The sequence below is a fragment of the Canis lupus genome, chromosome 22, assembly GCF_003254725.2.
Source record: "Canis lupus dingo isolate Sandy chromosome 22, ASM325472v2, whole genome shotgun sequence".
NCBI classification, from domain to species: Eukaryota; Metazoa; Chordata; class Mammalia; order Carnivora; family Canidae; genus Canis; species Canis lupus.
The window spans coordinates 57,159,062-57,178,351 of NC_064264.1; the positions used below are offsets into that span (position 1 = coordinate 57,159,062).

A 19,290-nucleotide genomic window follows, 5' to 3' on the forward strand; every position below is an offset into this window, starting at 1 on the left:
CTGAGGAAATCTCGTTTTATTTCCTACTCTGAAACTGTTCATAAATCATTCTCCAGCTGAGTACAGTTCAGTGCTAGTACTTAGCTTATCTGACCTTCGCATTAATTATTTTTATTACAGCAGCAGGAACGTCAGTGTGTTTTCCCCTGCCCTCCGAAGCCATGTGGCCCCGAGCAGAGTGGCTCCCGTCCTGCCACCGGCGGCTCCTCTGGTACCTGTCCAGCTGTCCCAAGTGTACCAGCTCAAACCCCATGTCCTGTCATACCAATGGATGCCCGAGGCCCGTTTGTGTGTGTGTGTGTGTGTGTCTTAGATGCGATTAAAATTCTTACAAAAACTGAAAGTGAAATGAGGAAATGATTGGGCAATCGAATAGAAGGGCCAGTGCCAGGAAGACCTATCATACCGGGGGGGCCCCGCGATGCGGCCAGGCAGACGGAGGGAAGCTCAGGAGAGCTCTCCTGAGGGCGACCACGGGGCCAGGCCATGTAGTCCGTGTAGGACATGAGCAAGCACAGCTCACAGGAAATGATCCGGTCCCTGCGCTCACTTACTCGAAAGGTCCAAACCTTCAAAGTTGCGGGAGTGCCATGGATGGCTGCACAGAAGGCCAGCAGTCACGCCTTTCTCCTTGCCTTGAGAGGGGAGAAGAAATGAAACTGAAGGAGTGTGTCTCCATCCTCCCCCTGAAGGAAAGCCCCTCTGTCCCATGCTCCAAAGATGGAACGCTGCTGGCCGTGACCCTGCTACTGGCCCTGACGGCCTGCTGCCTCTCCGTGGTGTCTTTCCACAGGGCGGCTGCCTTGCAAGCGGAGCTGGGGAGCCTCCGGGCGGAGCTGCGGGAACAGCACGCTGAGCCTGAGCGGCTGCCAGGCCCTCCGCAGGCCAGAGCCAGGGCCCCCAGGGCAGCCATGCGGGAGACCCCAGCTGTCACCTCAGCTCTGAACGTGAGTTTGCAGCAGCTGCGGCCCCAGGTTTGCCCCGCACCACTGCCCCCCACACCTCAGATATCTTTGCAATAACTTGGGGTTTTTCTCTCCTTAGGGAATCTTGGCACCATCCGCTGCAGGAGAAGGCAACTCCAGCCAAAGCAGCAGAAACAAGCGTGCCATTCAGGGGCCTGAAGAAACAGGTAAGTTTTGGGTGCAGAAGCATTTGGGAGCCAGGGAGCCTGGCATCCACAGGTGTGGAGGCTGGCCTCTGCTTTGAGGTCCCGAGAGTTGATTGATCAGTACTCAAAGACTGTGAGAGGTGCATTTACACCAGATGTGGCTTTAGGGCACAGCCTGTGCATTGGCACATTGATGAGCCTGCACGCCACGTTTTGTCCTCCAATGAGCATAGTGAGGGCCCTGCTGTCCTGGCAGCATAAAGGATGAGAAAGAGCCCAGAGTCTTCCTCCAATAGATCGTGCCTGTGTTGGAAACAGTGTCCATCACTCCAGCAGGAAAGCGCTTCAGGTCAGTATAGGTTCTGTCTACCTGAGTCATGGACAGTCAGGTAAAGGTAAACACTTCCTGAGGGCACCTTGTGTGCCATGCAGCCCAGTGAAGCTCCTGTTGGGAGCAGGTGTGTGTTTGTGATTTGTTTATTGCTGTAGTTCTAAAAAAGTTCATTTTACACACACACACATGCACACACGCATGCATGCATGCGTATACACACAGATTTTAAAGCTTTTCTTTAATGCTTTTCCAGGAACTTTTCCAGGAAGAGTTCTTTCATGATTGCTGCCTTTCTTTCTGTCCCACTTATTCCACAGTCTTAGAGATTCCAGAAACCTTGGATTGGGCAGAGCTTCCCCAAATGTTTGATTCTAGTTCCTGCATTTCAACGATGAAAAAGAGCATTACATTCATTCAATAATATCACAACTTAAACAATCCCTGGTATCATTCCTTTCTTTTCTTTTCTTTTCTTTTCTTTTCTTTTCTTTTCTTTTCTTTTCTTTTCTTTCTTTCTTTCTTTTCTTTTCTTCTTTTCTTTTCTTTTCTTTTCTTTTCTTCTTTCTCTTTCCTTTTTTTGAAAGAACACGTTTTAAGCAAACAGCATGGGCCTGCTTGGCGCATGCTGGGATAGTTATTGTCACGGCTACCATTTCCTTAAGTCCTCACGTTGGCCTTGAGGTGAGCAGAACAGGTGTAGTTCTGTACATATGTATTTGTACTTGTGGAGGGAAGCACATGACTTAGAGACTAGGTGTTCTTCCGTCAGACCACACACACACACTCACACACATTAGGTGCTTTGGCTGGAAATGTATTCACTAACTGCCTTATTCATGGAAAGAAAATTCTTACCTCTTCCTTAAAACCATAATTTTCTACATATGCTTTGTGTCAAGTATCAGAAACAGTTGGGTTTAAATATATATAAACTAGGAAATGTGAGTACTTTTACTATACTTTAACACATGAATTATTTTCATACTTTGCAATTTTATCATATGTATTTCCTACCTAACTGAAAAAATACAGCATATATACTATGGATTTATTTTTGTGTTCACTTATCATTATGCAATAAGCATTTTCCCTACTACTAAGTTATTCTCACACATCCATGTTAGTTTCCTGTCACACAGTTATTTAACATGACCATTTCCAAAACTTTTGTGCAGATTTCTTTTTTCTTTTTTCTTTTTTTTTTTTTAAGATTTTACTTATTTATTCATGAGAGACACACACACAGAGAGAGAGAGAGAGAGAGAGGCAGAGACACAGTCAGAGGGAGAAGCAGGCTCCAGGTGGGACTCGATCCTGGAACTCCAGGATCACATCCTGGGCCGAAGGCGGCGCTAAACCGCTGCACCACCTGGGCCACCCTCTTATTTCTGATGAATTACATGTTCCAAAGAAAGAATATCAGAAATAAAGAGGATAAACATCTTTATCACCCTTACTCCCTTTTGCCATGTTGCTTCCAAAATGAATTATAAATGTATTGTAGTCAGAAATGCACTGTACAAGTTCTCCACATTCTTAGTGTTTTATCTTTTAAAATTTATGTTGGCTAGCTTGGTAGTTGTAAACAGTATCTCAAATGTAATTTGTTATTTGCTTACAAATAAGAATTTCTGCGTATTTACATAACTTCTAATTTTATCTTCTGCTAATTTTTATTTATAACTTCCCTCATTTGTCCTAATTCTTTGTGATTTGAATGAACTATATTAAACATTCTGTTTATCAAAATTTTGCTGTAAATATCTTCCCAATATCTTGCTTATTTAAAATGTGTACAGAGATTTTACATCTGTGTATGTAATATGATAAACTTTTCCTTCTGATCTCTGTCATACGTCAAAGCTAAAAATGTATTTCTTCATAATTTCTTACATAGCCTATTCTATTCTCTACCACTTTGACTTGTTTACAACTTTGTGTTTTAGTTTGCTGTTATTTAACTCCTTAATCCTCCTGGCATTCATTTGGTAGATCATGTCTACTAGCTTTAACTTACCCTTTCTTCTTTAATTTTTTTCCTTCTAAATTATTCCTAATATCTCAACTAAATTTATTAGATGATTCTTTTTAACTTGTTTGCATTGGAAAGCTTACTGTGTTGTATTAAGTTTCTCACATATAGTTGAATCTATTTTGAGACATTTTCATTGATTTATTATTCTTTTTATCTGTATTAAATAAAATATGTTAAGTATTTTGTAATATAATGAGCTTTAATATCTCATAGAGTCAGAATGTTTCAATCTTCTTCAACCTCCGTGCTAGTATCCTCCAGTCTCTGCACATTAGGTTTATGAATAATCCTTAACTTTACCATTGCAAAAGAGCTGCAAAGGGCTCATTATAGCAGGTTTAAGAAGAAACGACATTGAATAAGAAATTAATTAACTCCCAGAGTCCCACTTCCATAAATACCCTCTATTATATTTAAATTTTCCTCCTATGTGCAAAATTTTACAAATTTGTGATTCTATGGCATCCAAAAATCATATACTGATTAAAAATTTTCTCTAAATAAATTTGTAATTTTTAGAAAGTTTGGAAAGTAACAAAAAATTGTATCAAGTGAATAAAAATTTACCCAGTTTCCACAGCCCAGATATAACTGCTATTTTCATAATCATAATTTGCCTGAGATTTTCATAGACCTTTTATATAGTATATATATAGTATATATATAGACCTTTTATATAGTATATATGTATGTATATATACATTATATATATATATTAGTATAGGTATATATAGTATGTATATAAATATATCAAATATGTATAGATAACATATATATGCAATAAATAGTACCCCCCATATATATACACACTAACACTCATAACGTCCATAGATCTGAGAGGAGATCTCCTCTCCTTGAAGAGGAGGACCTCAGTTACAGGTCATATCTGCTATTCCTCATTGGTGAAACTGGCTTGAATGTCATTTTAGATGCCATCCTTCTGTGCAGGGAAAATGTAATTTGCTTAGTACTACAAGAGTAATGTGTATGTAACCAAGAGGGTTGTCTGGAACTCCTTGACTCCTTTCTTTCTTTCTTTCTTTCTTTCTTTCTTTCTTTCTTTCTTTCTTTCTTTCTCTGTTTGGTAATGTCCTTTCTTTGGAGTTGAGAAAATTCTGTATAATTTGAATCTATGCAACTTTCTTTGTTTTTGTTTGTTTCTATTCTAGTTCTGATTTTTTTTTAAGATATTTGTTTATTTATTTGAGAGAGAGAGAGACTATGAGCTGAAGGCAGTGGCAGAGGCAGAGGGAAAGGCAGATACCCCACTGAGCAGGAAGCCAGATGTGGAGCTCAATCCCAGGACCCCGAGGTCATGACCTGAGTCAAAACCACAAGTTGGACACTTAACCGACTGAGCCACCCAGGCACCCCTTGTCCTGATTTTATTAAGTAAGCCTCAAAAACTTTAGGTTGTCCCTGTTACTTTCAAACTGTCCATTCTTGTTCTTATTTATTCATTTTCTATATGCATTATAGAACCATTGACAGTTTCTGTTGGAATTTTATGCAAATTGTAACTCTGAAGATGAAAATGAATTTGTTCACTGTTTAATTTATATAACCAATAATGCTTAATATCTTTTTATTAAATAACAAATCTTAAATTTCCCAATTAGATAGAATTTTCTTAGGTTTTACTGTTCTTTCATAGTTAATTATTAAAAAGGTTTTGTTGTGATTTTGGAGTTCTGGGATTTTTAAATAGCTTATTAAACTGTTTTAAAATATACAGAATTTTCAACAAATATTGTAGCATTCAATCTCATGGATAGTTTTGAGCCACATCAACACCCTTACTGGACTTGTACTTAACAGAATTATAATATTGTTTCAGATTTTTTTAAAGAGTAGTCTGCTTTCTACATATACTCCTCAATATCAGTGTGCCATCATTTTATAACTATGTCAAATAGGTTCAGAACTAACTATTGCTAAATAACACCCCAGGACGTTGCCCATTTTTATTTCTCTGTAAATCCAATCTAAATTTCAGCAGCACTTCAGTTTTATTGTGTGCTTGTTCAGTTTGTAAATAAACTCCAGGGTGTTGGGGTAGAACATACCACATCCTCAGTATGTAGCACACCTGGGATTACATAGCACCCAGGGGAGGTTTGTATGTGTCCTGTCTGTACAACCTAAGAGTAGAGGCTTCTGTGGTCCAGGTCCTCTTTCTTTGGCACATTCATTGTGATACTTCCACACAGTAGGTGTTCTATGAATATTTGCTGATTGATTTGGGGCTTACTATGAGGTAAGATGCAATGACTTGGCATCATTTGAAGAGGGAGTGATTTTCCCATATTTCTTCATTTCTCAGGTTTAGATCAGAGGCCATCTTATGCAATTTTTTAACTTGACATTGAAAGCAGCTAATTTGCCAAAGGATGAGGTTGCTTGCAAGGCTAGAGTTGCAGGGAGAGTTCAGGGGCCCCTTGTCCCAGACCTTCTTGGTTCACCAGGTAGAGGCACAATCTGGGTTCGCTGAAGAGTCAGAGATAAACTCACATATTCAGCAATCTAACTCTAATTTCATGGATTTCGGGTTTTCTTTAATGTTTTGGTTTTAATTGAAGTATTATTTACGTGCGGAAAAGGGCACGTATCTTAAGGAGACAGCTTGGTGAGTATTCACAAAACGAATAGCAGTAGATGAAGGGACGACATCAGCCTCAGCCCACGTGCCCACTTGACATTCTTCCAGTCCTCTCAAGGGTAAATGCTGCCCTTGCTTAGTTATACACTTTGGGTATTTGGCTCCGGTTTTGTTTGTCTTAATTGTGTTGTGTTTCAAATGGAAGTCTTATTAAGTTTCTGTGTTTCATAAGATAATTTCTGATTGTAATCTAACAAACAGAAATGTGGGGAAATCCAGGATCAAAGAATTGCCAAATGGCATGCATTAGCCAAAAGTTCACTTTTCAGCCCATAAGTGTATTTGGAGATATTCCCAAATAAAATTAATAACTAAAGTGATCTGGCTTTGAAACATTACATGTTAAAATTTCTTCACAAATGGAATCATCATGATCCCTGTAGTTCAGTTCTCATCTAACTATTCCATCCACTTAAAAAATGTAGAGATAACCATACCAAGAGCCATCAAGAGAATGGGTTCTTTCAAATGGATTTCCACTGAGCTCAGTTTATTAATAAAATCAGGTAACCTTTATATTTTAACTCTTGTTATTCAGTAGGGAATTTAAAAGTTATTAGAAATGTATGTGTTTTAGATTATAGAAATACAAAAGTTATTTTTGTTGATAATGTGTATTATACTTGTCTCAATTATAATAGTAAAACAGTGTTGAAAGCATGAACAAAATATACAAACAAGAGGGGGGGAATTACTCATATTTCATCTTCTAAGTATTTGTTGTAAGATTTTGAACAATCTACTTTATTTTTCTCCATTTTTAAATAAACTTTCTTGGTTTGTAATTATTTTAGAATTATAGGAAAGTTGCAAAGGTAGTGCAGAGAGTTGCTATCTAGCCCCCATCCAGTGTCTCCTGTTGTCTTACATTACAATACTTTGTCACAATTAAGATACCAGCATTAGTACTTAACAAATAACTGAACTCCATTTTTGAGTATTCTTTCTTAAAATCCATAATCCATCTCCTTTGCAAGGAAAGATGGGAGGTCCGATGGGTCTGTAACATCCAGTCTTTGTTTCATTGACATTTCTGGCTTGGCGGTATCTTACAAGACTGTAAAATGAGTGTTGAAAGCATACAATGTAGAGCATATACAATGTCATCCAATTTGTACCAAAGTTAGGCTGATGGAGGCTTTTACCCAGTAAGGGCGTGTTCCTTCCTAGAACAGAAACAGCTGGCTGCTGTCATGGTGATCTTTGACCAGAAGCTTCCCCGAGTGCTATTTTTTCCCCCTTGCTTCAATAATTACTTCTTTTTTTCAGTGTTGCAAGAGCTGGCTTCTGTTCAGTTTCCAAAAAAGTAATAAAATAAATTAGTGACCTCACAACCAAATCTCTGAACCCTGTTTTTGTCAAGTTTAAAGTTTTGGGAAACAGAAGAGCCAGGAAATGAGTCAATCAAAGCAGCCAGAAGTGATGTTGCATCTCTTCCATGTATGCCACAGGCCTGCCAGGTCTTAAGGACTGTTCTAGGTGTTGGGTTCTGATCAGAAAACACAACAGATAAAAGTATCCTGCCCACAGGAGATTAAATTACTGCGAAGGGGAAAGATACAGAAAGTAATCAATAAACACAATTAATGAGTAAGTTACAATACAAAATGGCAAAGAGCATGAAAAAGTGAAATATCTTGGGCAGGGGTTCACAAGATGGGCGATGTGAAGGGTGGGAGGAGGGGAGGGGCGGCGTATGTAAGGAAGGCCAGGGTAGGTCTTTCTTTTTCTCCTCAAAGGTTCAATAATTCTTTATACTTTCAACTTTAAAAAAAATTGCAGAAATGGAGGGATATTTAAATTTTTTAAATGTATTTATTTGAGAGAGAGAGTGAGTATGAGAGAGAGTGAGCACAAGTGGGGCCGAGGGGCAGAGGGTAGAGGGAGAAACAGAATCCCCACTAAGCCTGATGTGGGACTCCATCTCAGGACCCAATCTCAGGACCTGGGATCATAACCTGAGCTGAAGGCAGATGCTTCACCAATTGAACCATCCAGGTGCCCTGGGTTGATATTTTCAAAATAAATTCATAATATTGAAGAATGTGTTGTTCTCGTTAATAATCCTGTAGGAATGGATGATATTCATTTTAATGTTTAATTATTATTTTTATAAGTCAAGTCCTATTTAAAAGAACTGTATTGGGCAACTGCACTTTTCTTGTGGTTAGATTTTCTTTTAAAGAGTATTCTAGGGCAGCCCAGGTGGTTCAGCGGTTTAGCGCCGCCTTTCAGCCCAGGGAGTGATCCTGGAGACCCGGGATCAAGTCCCATATTGGGCTTCTTGCATGGAGCCTGCTTCTCCCTCTGCCTGTGTCTCTGCCTCTCTCTCTCTCTCTCTCTCTCTCTCTCTCTCTCTGTCTCTCATGAATAAATAGGTAAAATCTTTAAAAAAAAAAAAGAGTATTCTAATGGCTCTTGGGTTGGGGGGGGCTCTGTGAGTTCAGTTAATTTTTGGATTTGGCTCAGGTCATAATTTCAAGGTCCTGAGATCGACCCCATGTCGGGCTCTGCGCTCCATGAGGGCTCTGCTTGAGATTCTCTCCCTGTCACCCCGCTTGCACAAATCTGCTCTTGCTCTCTCTCAAATAAATACAGTGTTTTAAAAAATAAAAGATGTTCTCATTTCTTAAGAGTTAGAGAAGAAAGAGATATTGCTCAAAAACAGAGGAAACATCCACTGTGCAGAGGTCTGAGGTGAGCACTCCAGAATATACAGAAACTGAGGAGAGTGGAAAAGTTATTGGGTATGTTACATGCACAAGCTCTGGGTTGAGCTCTGTGCATCTGTGATACCATTTACCTTCTCGGTAACCCCTATTAGGTTGGTGTTATTGGCTTTTGCTCTCTGGAGCACAATACATGACCCCAATTTAGCGTTCAGGAAAGTTATCAAATGAGATGAATGACTACAAATTCTGAGGTTTTTTTTTTTTTTTTTTTTTCCGTTATGCAAGCTGTACATGCTTGATGGTCAAGTAATGCACCAGATTTGACACAATCTGTTGGGTCCCCCAGAGGCCTAGATTGTTATCTACATGAGTACCAATAAGAGGACATTTAGCTGTGGTATCACAGGATATTGGCTCAGATCACAGGCTGAACGATGGTCGACACCATGATGGTTAAGAGCTGAGCTGAATTTTGAAGACTGAGCAGATTTGGGGAAGAAGTGACAATGTTCCAGGATATGGGAACAGTGATGCATCATGAAGTTACAACAGGCAAGAAGTGGCATTACTGTGACAGAATGCCTGCCACCGCCTTGGCATTCTTCCTTTGCTTGGATTTTTGCAAAGGAAAATCTCCTGAAGTGTTCTTACAAGTTCAGGCTTTCTCTTCCTCCTCCTATGGTTGGGCCGTTTGGGGTAGATGGGGAGATGACTGCAAATAACTACCCTGTGACAGCTTCTGACACTGACTGTGAGGTCACACTTCACAGTTTGTTCTGTTTCTCTCCCATCTGCTACACTAGAACTTCTTCTGGGAAATAGCACAAAATTTTAGAGAAATACTGCACAACCATTTGCTTCAAAAAATAGTATAGTGTGCTACAGGTCTACAAATGAAAACTCAAAATCCTTATTGTTGAGGATTATTTGCAATGTAAAGTCTTTTCCAAATAACCCTGGGCCCAAGGACTTATTGTTAGAGAGTCCAGATATCAGTGGTGGTGGTGGTTTTTATAGAACCTATTTGCCCTCAAGCATTTTAGTTTTAAGAACCATTTGGAAAAAGTTGGATATTGTTATGATGTCTATTTTTGTTTCTAAATGATTGCACAAATTTTCTTTCTTTTCTTTTTTTTATTCTGATGTAAACCAGACACTGCAAATTTGTAAGTGATGGTCCTTAATATCAAGTGGCTCAACCTAGGGAGTGAGACAATAATAGAAATGATTAGGATGGATCATGAAATGCTATTTCAGTAGATGTGTGCACAAAGTATAATAGGATCAAATATTTAGCTAGAAGGATGAGGGAAAGGGTTGATATTTGGTCTGAGCCCTGAGGGATGGATGGATTTCACCAGATGTCAAGGTGAGGAATATGTAGCCAGAGGGAATGGTGGATACACAGTCACGGAGGCATGAGGCTGAGCTCCCATTCTGTGTGCGGTGGGAGGATGGAGGTGTAAAGGTAGACTTGGGTTTTGTGTGCAGGGAAAACCCACTGAAGGACTTATAAATGTTACAAGGACAAGATAAAATTTGGTTTAGGAAAGGAAGTCTGGAGGGAATGCAAGCAATGGAATCGAAATTGCAGAAAAGAGAAGAGGCACAATTCAGTGGATGAGTACAATTGTCCAGAGTGTAGAAATCTGAACATGGCTGCCATGCTTGTCTTGTCCTTGTGTGTTGTCCTCTCCCTGTCTCTCTTTGTCTGTCTGTCTTTCTCCCCTTTGGCCATACTTATGTCTTTCCAACCTCAGCCTTTGTATATACTCATGATTGTTAATTTTGTCTGGAATGTTCATGCCCCCCTTCTTTCTTCTGACTTCAGTTTAAGCATCCCTTTCAGAGAAGCCTTCCTGATTGGGCCAAAGTCTGGGCACTGTGTTTCTCTTGCAACTTCAATTCTGTATTCGTGATGTTGATTCATACCTGTTCCTTCCACTAGATCAGAAGCTCCATAGGGGTAGGGATTGTGTATTCTCTGTTTCTTTTCTTTTTTTGCTATCCAGAGCACAACCCATGACCTAAATTTACTGTTCAGTGAAATTATTGAATGAGATAAGTGACTGAGCAAAACTTGAAAATTCAAACCATTAGAACTGAATTATTTGCTGGGTTTCAAGATTGCAGAGGAAGCAATCTGGCATTTTTACAAAGTTTCTAGATTGGGCAGCTCAGAGGATGGTTATAGCCACTAAGAGAAAATGAGCAGGAGGTGAGTGCATGTGAGGAAGGAAAAGAGATCGATGTGGGTCATGTTGAGTTTGAATTATCAGTGTGACATCTAGACAGAAATATCCAAGGAGGAGTTGAAGGTGTAAGAGTTCGTTGTGCAGCTCTCTGGTAGCTTTCTCCAAGCATTCAGTTGTGTATTTCTCTCTTTGTTTTTACCTTCCTTAACTTCAAGTATGTTTGCATGTTGTGCAATTTGCATGAAGCTAATTTTCTTCACTGGTAAGTTACTGATATCCAGGGCTTTATGAGTATACATCATTAATAATGAGAAATATTCTAAAGTGATGCAAAGAAGTCATGGCAAAATAAAAATAAAAACATATCCTGTGGAGATGATGACTCGATTATAAAATTAGTAATTTTAAATTAAAATAGTTCATCAGTTGTAAAATGAAATAACTTATGAAGATGGCATCTTGTTTTCCGGGGTTTGTTTAATTTTTTTTGTCTGCTTTTTTACTCTTGATGTTTATGAGGCAAGGCAAAGGGCTGCCATTTTGTATATCCTGCAGTGCTTTAGGCATAGAAGATACACTCACATTATGAAGGGTATGTAACAATGCCCAGTTAGTGCTTAGGACTCAGCACACACACACACACACACACACACACACACACACACACACACAAATCTTACATTGAGATATCTTTCTTTACTCCTGTTGACACTTGTAATTTCTATTTTATTTTATCAACCTCTTTCCAAAACCTCCAAAGAACCAGCTCCCCTTTTGTACTGCCTCAGGATTGTAGTACAACCATCTTTCTGAATTATCCAGAATTGAAATCGTGTTTTCATTATTAGTTTTTAATTCTTCTTCAGACACATACTCATTAGTTACAAACTTTTAATTTTTTTTCTCACAATGTACCTCGGATGCTCTATTTATATAATTGCTTCTGAGATCAAATCCTCATGTTATATTTACTACCAGTCAACAGTTGACCCTTTGCTTTCATACTCTCTGCATTTTATTCTACACAAGGATGCATTATGATCTTTCTAAAGCACAACATGTATCAGGCAGGCCCTCTCAAGATTAAAAATTCTGAATTTTTAAAAGCTTTTCTGGTAAGTCAAATATATACAATTTAGATCTCTAGAAAGACTTTTAAAACCCTGTTAACTCGTTTTGGCAAACTGTTTATCAATGGTCAAATAAAACTCTAAAATCCATTTTTTTTACCCCTAAATTCTTGTATTCCCATTCCTTAAGGAATGTTTATCCCAAAGTCATGTTTTCTTCAATTTCTTCTTAAATCCATGTCCATCATTAGATCAATATTTAGATCTTTATGGGATTTCTCCTAGTTAGACTTTTCCACTGATTATTTATTCAAAACTAGTTCCAGGGACAGCTGGGTGGCTTGGTGGTTGAGCATCTGCCCTTGGCTCAGATTGTGACCCCAGGGTTCTGGGATCAGTCCCATGTTGGGCTCTTCACAGGGAGCCTGCTTCTCCCTCTGCCTATGTCTCTGCCTCTCTCTCATGAATAAATAAATAAAATTTAAAAAATTAGTTCCATAAAAATCAAACTACATGACTTCCATATACTGATAGGTAAAGTATGCAGCAATAGGAGAGAGGCATCACCTTCAGAAACTATGGTGCAGTAAGTAAGAGGACGGAAGGAAGAAGAGATACAGGGAAATGCAGGAAGGGCCTCTCATCCAGACTGAGGAGCTTCGAAGCAGCTTCAATGAGCTGAGTAAGAAGGATGATCAGGAACAAGTAGGTGAGGTTCATATGAATGGGGCAGATGTAATGGGGGAAGCTCTGTGCTTTCTACTGGAATTACGCATAATCTGCAATAACTGCATTATTTATGGTAGTTTATATTAGGTTGAACTTTCTTGAAATAATGTACAGTAAACCCAATTCTAGTTTGAAAACGTCTAGTTCCAATACAGAAAATAATACAGCAGATACTAGCAATCCCATAAACTGTCAAATCCCTTCTCCTAATTAAATGGTGTTTGAATGTAGCATAGGTGTCATACTTATTTTTTTAAGATTTTATTTATTTGAGAGAGAGAGCATGGGGGGGTGGGGAGAAGAGGGAGAGGCAGACTCCCCACTGAGCAAGGAGCCCAATGTGGGGCTGGGATCATGACCTGAGCCGAAGGCAGATGCTTAACAGACTGAGCCACACAGGCTCTGCAAAAATGTCATACACATGGCTTTCAAACTCAAAATGTTTTCCGTATGGAAAATATTTAAATGTATTCTCACTGTGAGGTTGGTTGGATTTTATTATATCAAATATTGAGCAATAGCAAATTATTTTTGTTCTAAAAACTCTTATTTTAGGAATTCTCTTTTGTAAACTATTTTTGCCATCAATATAATATTTTTGTTTTAGAAACATTTTACACAAAATACAATGTTATGAATCAATATTATGCTGTAAATTTGTACTTATCAATTATCCTTTTTTTCACACATTATTATAATATAAAATATATATATTTAGAAATATGTATATCCCCATCATACAGAAAGGTTTTAATGTATGCTGTCACCCTGTTTAGTTAAAAAGATAGATTATTCTCACACTCTTCAAGTTTCCTTCAGTTGTAGTAGAGAGAAGGATGTATGCAAGACTTGAAAACCAAAGACATTGATGACCATTATAGTTGTTACCAGCATTGTGTTTCTTACCTTCGACTGTGCATTCTCAAAACTCTTGTGGTTGGCTATCTGTGCTACTGGGAGATGTGAAAAAGCAGTATTGCTATTTTGACCCACTTTTTGTGAGCAATAATACATACTTTAAGGCCAGATCTGTTGAATTGGAGAGTCTTAAAGGATTGTACTAGAGAGAAGATGATAATGGACATTAGATTTCCTAAAATGGAAGAGCTGAAAGCAAAGAGGTAAACAGCACTGATGAGGTTGACGACACATAAGCAGCAACTCATGAGGCCAAAGTGGGATGTCCTTGGCTTATTTCCGACAGCCCTCGTTCAAAAGTCCATTGACTTTGGAACAAGAAAAGTCAATGAATGACACTGGTCTCAGTGAGTGTAATTCAAACGTATTACTGAACTTTTATTGTAATATTCCACTTTCCTTTCTGAAGAGTATTTTCTTGGAATACACTTTTCTTACCACAGTGTATTTTCTATTAAAATTATATTTCTGCTACTACGTGATGGAATAGATCATTGTTTTTTAACATGTAAGTTGTAGCCAACTCTAGTTGGGCTGCAGAGATTAAAATTCAGATGTTTTCTAGGTAGACTCTTTCTCTGAATAAAACATGTAAGTATTCTATGGGATGTTGGGTAAATGGTCAAGAAGGGTTAATTGGAATCGGAATAACATATTACAATTTTTCTTGTCTCTCTGTATTGGGGTCATTTGGTTTTAATGGCCTCCTGGTGCTCTTCCTTTATGTGTCCAGTTTATTGAGTGCAATAGTGTGAAGAGCAATAATGCTAGCACTGTTCCCACTATAATAGCCAAGATTGACCTTGTAAGTATCGTGGACCAGGAATGGTACTAAATGGGCCACATACACTATCTCACTTAATAATCTCTGTATGCATATGCACATACAGCAAAGGAAAGATGGAACATTTGGAAATTTGACCTTGACCTTTGTCAGTATCCTCTTCTCCCAAGCTCTGATTGACCCTTGTATCCCTCACAGAACTTACCATGGTGCCCTATGAATGGTAGTTCCTTAAGAAGTGTTTGCTAGAAAGATAGGAACACGTTAAAGGCAGGGTTAGTAGGGCCACTCTAGCTAGATACTGTGCCCGCTCTTCAGTCTTTCACTGCTGTGGGTGTTTTGTTTCTTCTTTCTTTCATGCCATCCTTATTCACAACAGTTCTTCCTCTTGCGATGCTTTTACTTATTTGTGGTGGCAGAAGGTCTACCATAGTAACAGCACTAATGAGTCACATTTTCCCTGTGGCACAGACATGGCCACCATTGCTTTGCAGATCAACAAAAGAATCACAAGTAGTCCAGAATGTTCTGCTCCTATTGAAATGATCAGATAAACATAGAAATATGTTAGGAAAGCTTCAGGGTGATAAAGGAATTGCAACATCGTATTTCCACCCAAACACCGAGGGAGACTTCTTAACAGATTCTCTTCTGTGATCATTCCCTGCAGCGGTGATCTTTGTAGAGCCGTATGTTTGTGCAGCTTGGGAATAGCTTGTAACTGTTACATCTGTTATTAGGTGTTGTGTTGCAAATATTAGAACTTAGAACATTTTAAAATCATCAAATGAAGCAGGAATTCACTGTGCCAAGCTCTTAAAATGTGGGAAGAATGTTTTTAAAGTAATACTTCAACTCTGAATAAGATACTTGCTGGGTAATAAAAAAAACTCTAAATTAATGTCTTCTTGACTTAAAATAGGCAAACTTAAATTTCTGTGTCCTATTTTTCATGATATCTACACAGTGTTCTCAATATGCTTTTACCTGGAGGCATCTGTCTTTATTTAACAGAATAGTCCTCTGTTTCCTTGAATGCTGTCTGGGATATTGGACACGTGATATGTGATGCAAATTGATGCTTCCCAGAAACTTTACTGATTATGCAGTTTCAGGGAAATCTCCCATTTTATTTTGAAAGATGCTGTCTCTTCTCTCTTCTTGATCCAAAATATTTTACCCAAAGCTTGACTTTGGCTCCAGAGTGAAACAGGCACGGGTTAAGCTCTGGCTAACTTTTCACCATGGGCCCCAAATGAGCTGTTTACACTTTTCAGGATTTAGTTTCCCGTACATAATTTTTAGGATTTTTGTGAGGTTGCCTGTATTTGTATCTACTCAATAAATATTTTTATTCTCAGTAATGGTAATTGTATTAGCAGTAACAGTGAGTTGCTATTTAACATTGGCTTTTTTTGTTTGTTTTTGTTTTTGTTTTGAAAGAGAGAGAGAGTGGGGGAGAGGGAGGGGGGGGGGAGAGGGAGAGAGAGAATCTCAAGCAGGTCCATGCCCAGCGCAGAGCTGGATGCAGGGCTTAATCTCATGACTCTGAGATCATGACCTGAGCTAAAATCAAGAGTCGGACACTTAACTGACTGAGCCATCCAGGCACTCCTTAATGTTAGGATTTTTCTAAAACAAAAACATTACATTAGAGTATTCTGATCATTTGGCTCATATGTACGGTGGGCTTGAAAGGCACATGATAATCATCACTAAACTCACTTTCTGTCCAGGCATCATACCTCACAGCAAGTTAGGTTGGACTCTAAGGATGGTACACTTACTGTGTTTCAAACAGCCCATAGAGCTTTTCTAAACCATGAATTTCATGTATGTACTATATTTTAAGTAAAATTTGTAACAAAAATCTATGTGCAGATTTCATAAAGCAGTTTTAAAACAAAGTGCAGGCTCTGTAGGAAGCATAATTGTTTCCGTGTTTCTGGAAGAACAGCTGTGTAGCCTTATGCGCTCAGACATCTTACTTCCCTTATCATTCTTATTCAAGTAGCTAAAAGGATGTATTTTTGTTTTTCAGTCACTCAGGACTGCTTGCAACTGATTGCAGACAGTGACACACCTACTATACGAAAAGGTAATAAGATCATCTCCTATAACTTTTCTTATTACGGTTCCACCCAATCTAATCACTTGTAAGACTATATTCAGACTTCATCTCACATCAGCTGTCTGCCTCCAAGCTTCTCAGAATCAGATGTAAAATAAGAAGCTGAAATACATTCAAAATGATTGGGGAGTAAATATTTAGGCTAATATAATAATCTAACAAGCAGAATTAGTTTAGTAGAGGTGCTAATACTTAGAAATTTTTTAAAATTAGCATATGATAAAACAAAATCAATACTAAGCCAAATTCAGTTTTTGGTTTTTTTATTTTTTAGAAATCAATTTGGCTTCTCTAATGACTTGAGATCATCTGCACAAATATCAGTTCACCTATTTTACTAGGATTGAGAAATCATAATAGGATGAAGATGAAACTGAACATATCACAAACATTTAATATTAATTATTAATAAATATATACTGTGTGCAAATAAATATAACACTTTTATGATAATCTAATGTGAAATGACTGCTTTATGTTTTACACATATTAGTTAAAGACATACAATGTTCCAATTTCTGTGTGAGCCATAGAGCTTAGCAATGAAGAAAATATGTATAGTTCCTCACTTTCATGAAATTTACCTTTTGATGAGGGGAAAACAGGAAAAAAATAACAAAAAAAGCAAATGAATCAGTAAAATGTAGAATGATAAAATTAAGTGCTATGGAGAAAAATAAAGCAGGCCAGGGGCTAGGGAATGTCTGGGCTGCGACCCAGAACAGGGAGGTCACAAGTATCAGAGAGTCAAGCTGGAGGCCAGGATGGAAATGAGAAGGAGCCCAGAGAATATTTTTGGATTTGCCTTTGAGTGCCAGGAGTGCTGTATTTTTTTTTTTTTTTTGAGTGCTGTCTTGCATCTGTATCTTTCTGAGTGACTTTAGTGATCCCAAATGTAACATGTAACACAGAGGGAACTATTTGAGATTCTGTTATTATTTATCTCTCTGCATTTTCCAAAGTCCTATGCTTGCCACTTTAATAGGCATCAGACTGTTTACTAAGAATTAAAATGAAGTCAGAAGAAGAACTTAAAGACCAAAGAAAACATTTTAAAAATATTAACTTTGTTTTACACATTTGGACAAAACGAAAATGCTATGTCACACAAGAAGATGAAGTTGCTCCTTGATCGTGAACATGAATTCCACGGAATATTATGTAGTGACTGCTCTTCACTGACCAAGGGGTGCTGAACTGGGTGCCTTGCCCTTTGGAACCATTGGTTAGCCTTGTGATACCAGCACCTGTTGGTGCACATGGGCATGTTGTAGCATCACTGCTTGCCTGTGTCCCATAAAGTTTGATAGATTGTGTTTCCATTTTCATTTGTCTCGGGATATTTTTAAATTTACCTTTCGGTTTCATTTGACCTGTTAGTGTTCAGGAGTGTTTTGTTTAATTTCCACATATTTTGAATATCCCTATTTTTCTCCTACTACTGATTCTAGTTTCATATCATTGTGGCTGGAAAAGATACTTGGTGTGACTTCAGTCTTCCTAAATCTGTTCATATTTATTTTGTGCCCCAATATTTTATTTATCTTGGAGAATTTTCTTTGTGTCCTTAGGAAGAATGCATATTCTATGACTATAGGGCAGAATATTCTGTGCATATCTGCTAAGTCCATCTGGTCTATAGTATTGTTCAGGAACACTTTTTCCTTACTGATTTTCTTTTGGGTGATCTATCCATTACTGAAAGTAGGATATTGAAGTCTCCTACTGTTACTGAAATGCTGTCTATTTCTCCCTTCAAATCTGATAGTATTTGCCTATTACATTTAGGGGCTCCAGTGTTGAGTGTATATGTGTATGTGTGTGTGTGTGTGTGTGTGTGTGTGTGTGTGTGTATACACACACATACATACTTGTTATATTCTCTTGATGAATCAATCTACTTGTCATCATATAATGACCTTCTTTGTCTTTTGTGACATTTTTTTTTACTTGAAGCCTATTTTGTCTAATATAAGAATAGCCACTTCTTGTCTCTTTTGTCTAACAGTTGGATGAAATATTGCTTTCCAGCCCTTCACTATATATTTCCTTAAAGCTGAAGGGAGTTTCTTATAGGCGGAATATGTTTGGATTTTGTTTTTCTTTCAATTCACTCAGCCAGTCTTTGCCTTTTGATTGGATAATGTAATCCATTTACATTTAAGGTAATTACTGATAGTGAGGACTTACTATTTTCCTTTGTTAATTGTTTTCTAGCTGTTTTGTAGTTCCTTTGTTCCTCTCTTCCTCTCTTGATGTCTTCCTTTGTGGCTTGACTATTTTGTGAATTTATATGTTTTGATTCCTTTTTCTTTGTATTTTGGATATCTGCTATAGGTTTTTAAATTTGTGTTTACCATGACACTTATATCAAACAACGTAGTTACAGTAGTCTATTTTAAGCTGATAACAACTTTGATTTACAACTTTTTATATTGTGTCTATTAACAAATTACTGTAGTTATAATTCCTTTTAATGCTTTTGTCTTTTAACTTTTATACTAGAGTTCAGAGTAATCTACAACTCTTTATAGCTATTTCTTTCAGATTTACTAGAGATTTGTTTTATCCCTTTGATTGTGTTGGATTTTCTTGATTCTTCACATTCCTTGCAGAGTTGCTTTGTTGCTTATGCAGCTACCTCTCATGGAC

The 19,290-nt window shown here is 37.9% G+C and overlaps 1 protein-coding gene across 2 annotated transcripts in view; it reads left to right on the forward strand.

Moving 5' to 3' along the window:
- The window catches only part of TNFSF13B (TNF superfamily member 13b), a 78,682-nt gene that overhangs the window by 46,172 nt on the left and 13,220 nt on the right, over window positions 1-19,290 (forward strand). Inside the window, exons 3-5 of one of the 2 annotated variants that reach the window (XM_025441258.3) lie at window positions 121-947; window positions 1,045-1,132; window positions 16,549-16,605. In XM_025441258.3, coding sequence (XP_025297043.3) covers window positions 357-947; window positions 1,045-1,132; window positions 16,549-16,605 — 736 coding nt within the window. In that variant the 5' untranslated portion in view covers window positions 121-356. The remainder of the gene's footprint in view (window positions 1-120; window positions 948-1,044; window positions 1,133-16,548; window positions 16,606-19,290) is intronic. The other variant, XM_025441259.3, reaches the window with a different exon arrangement.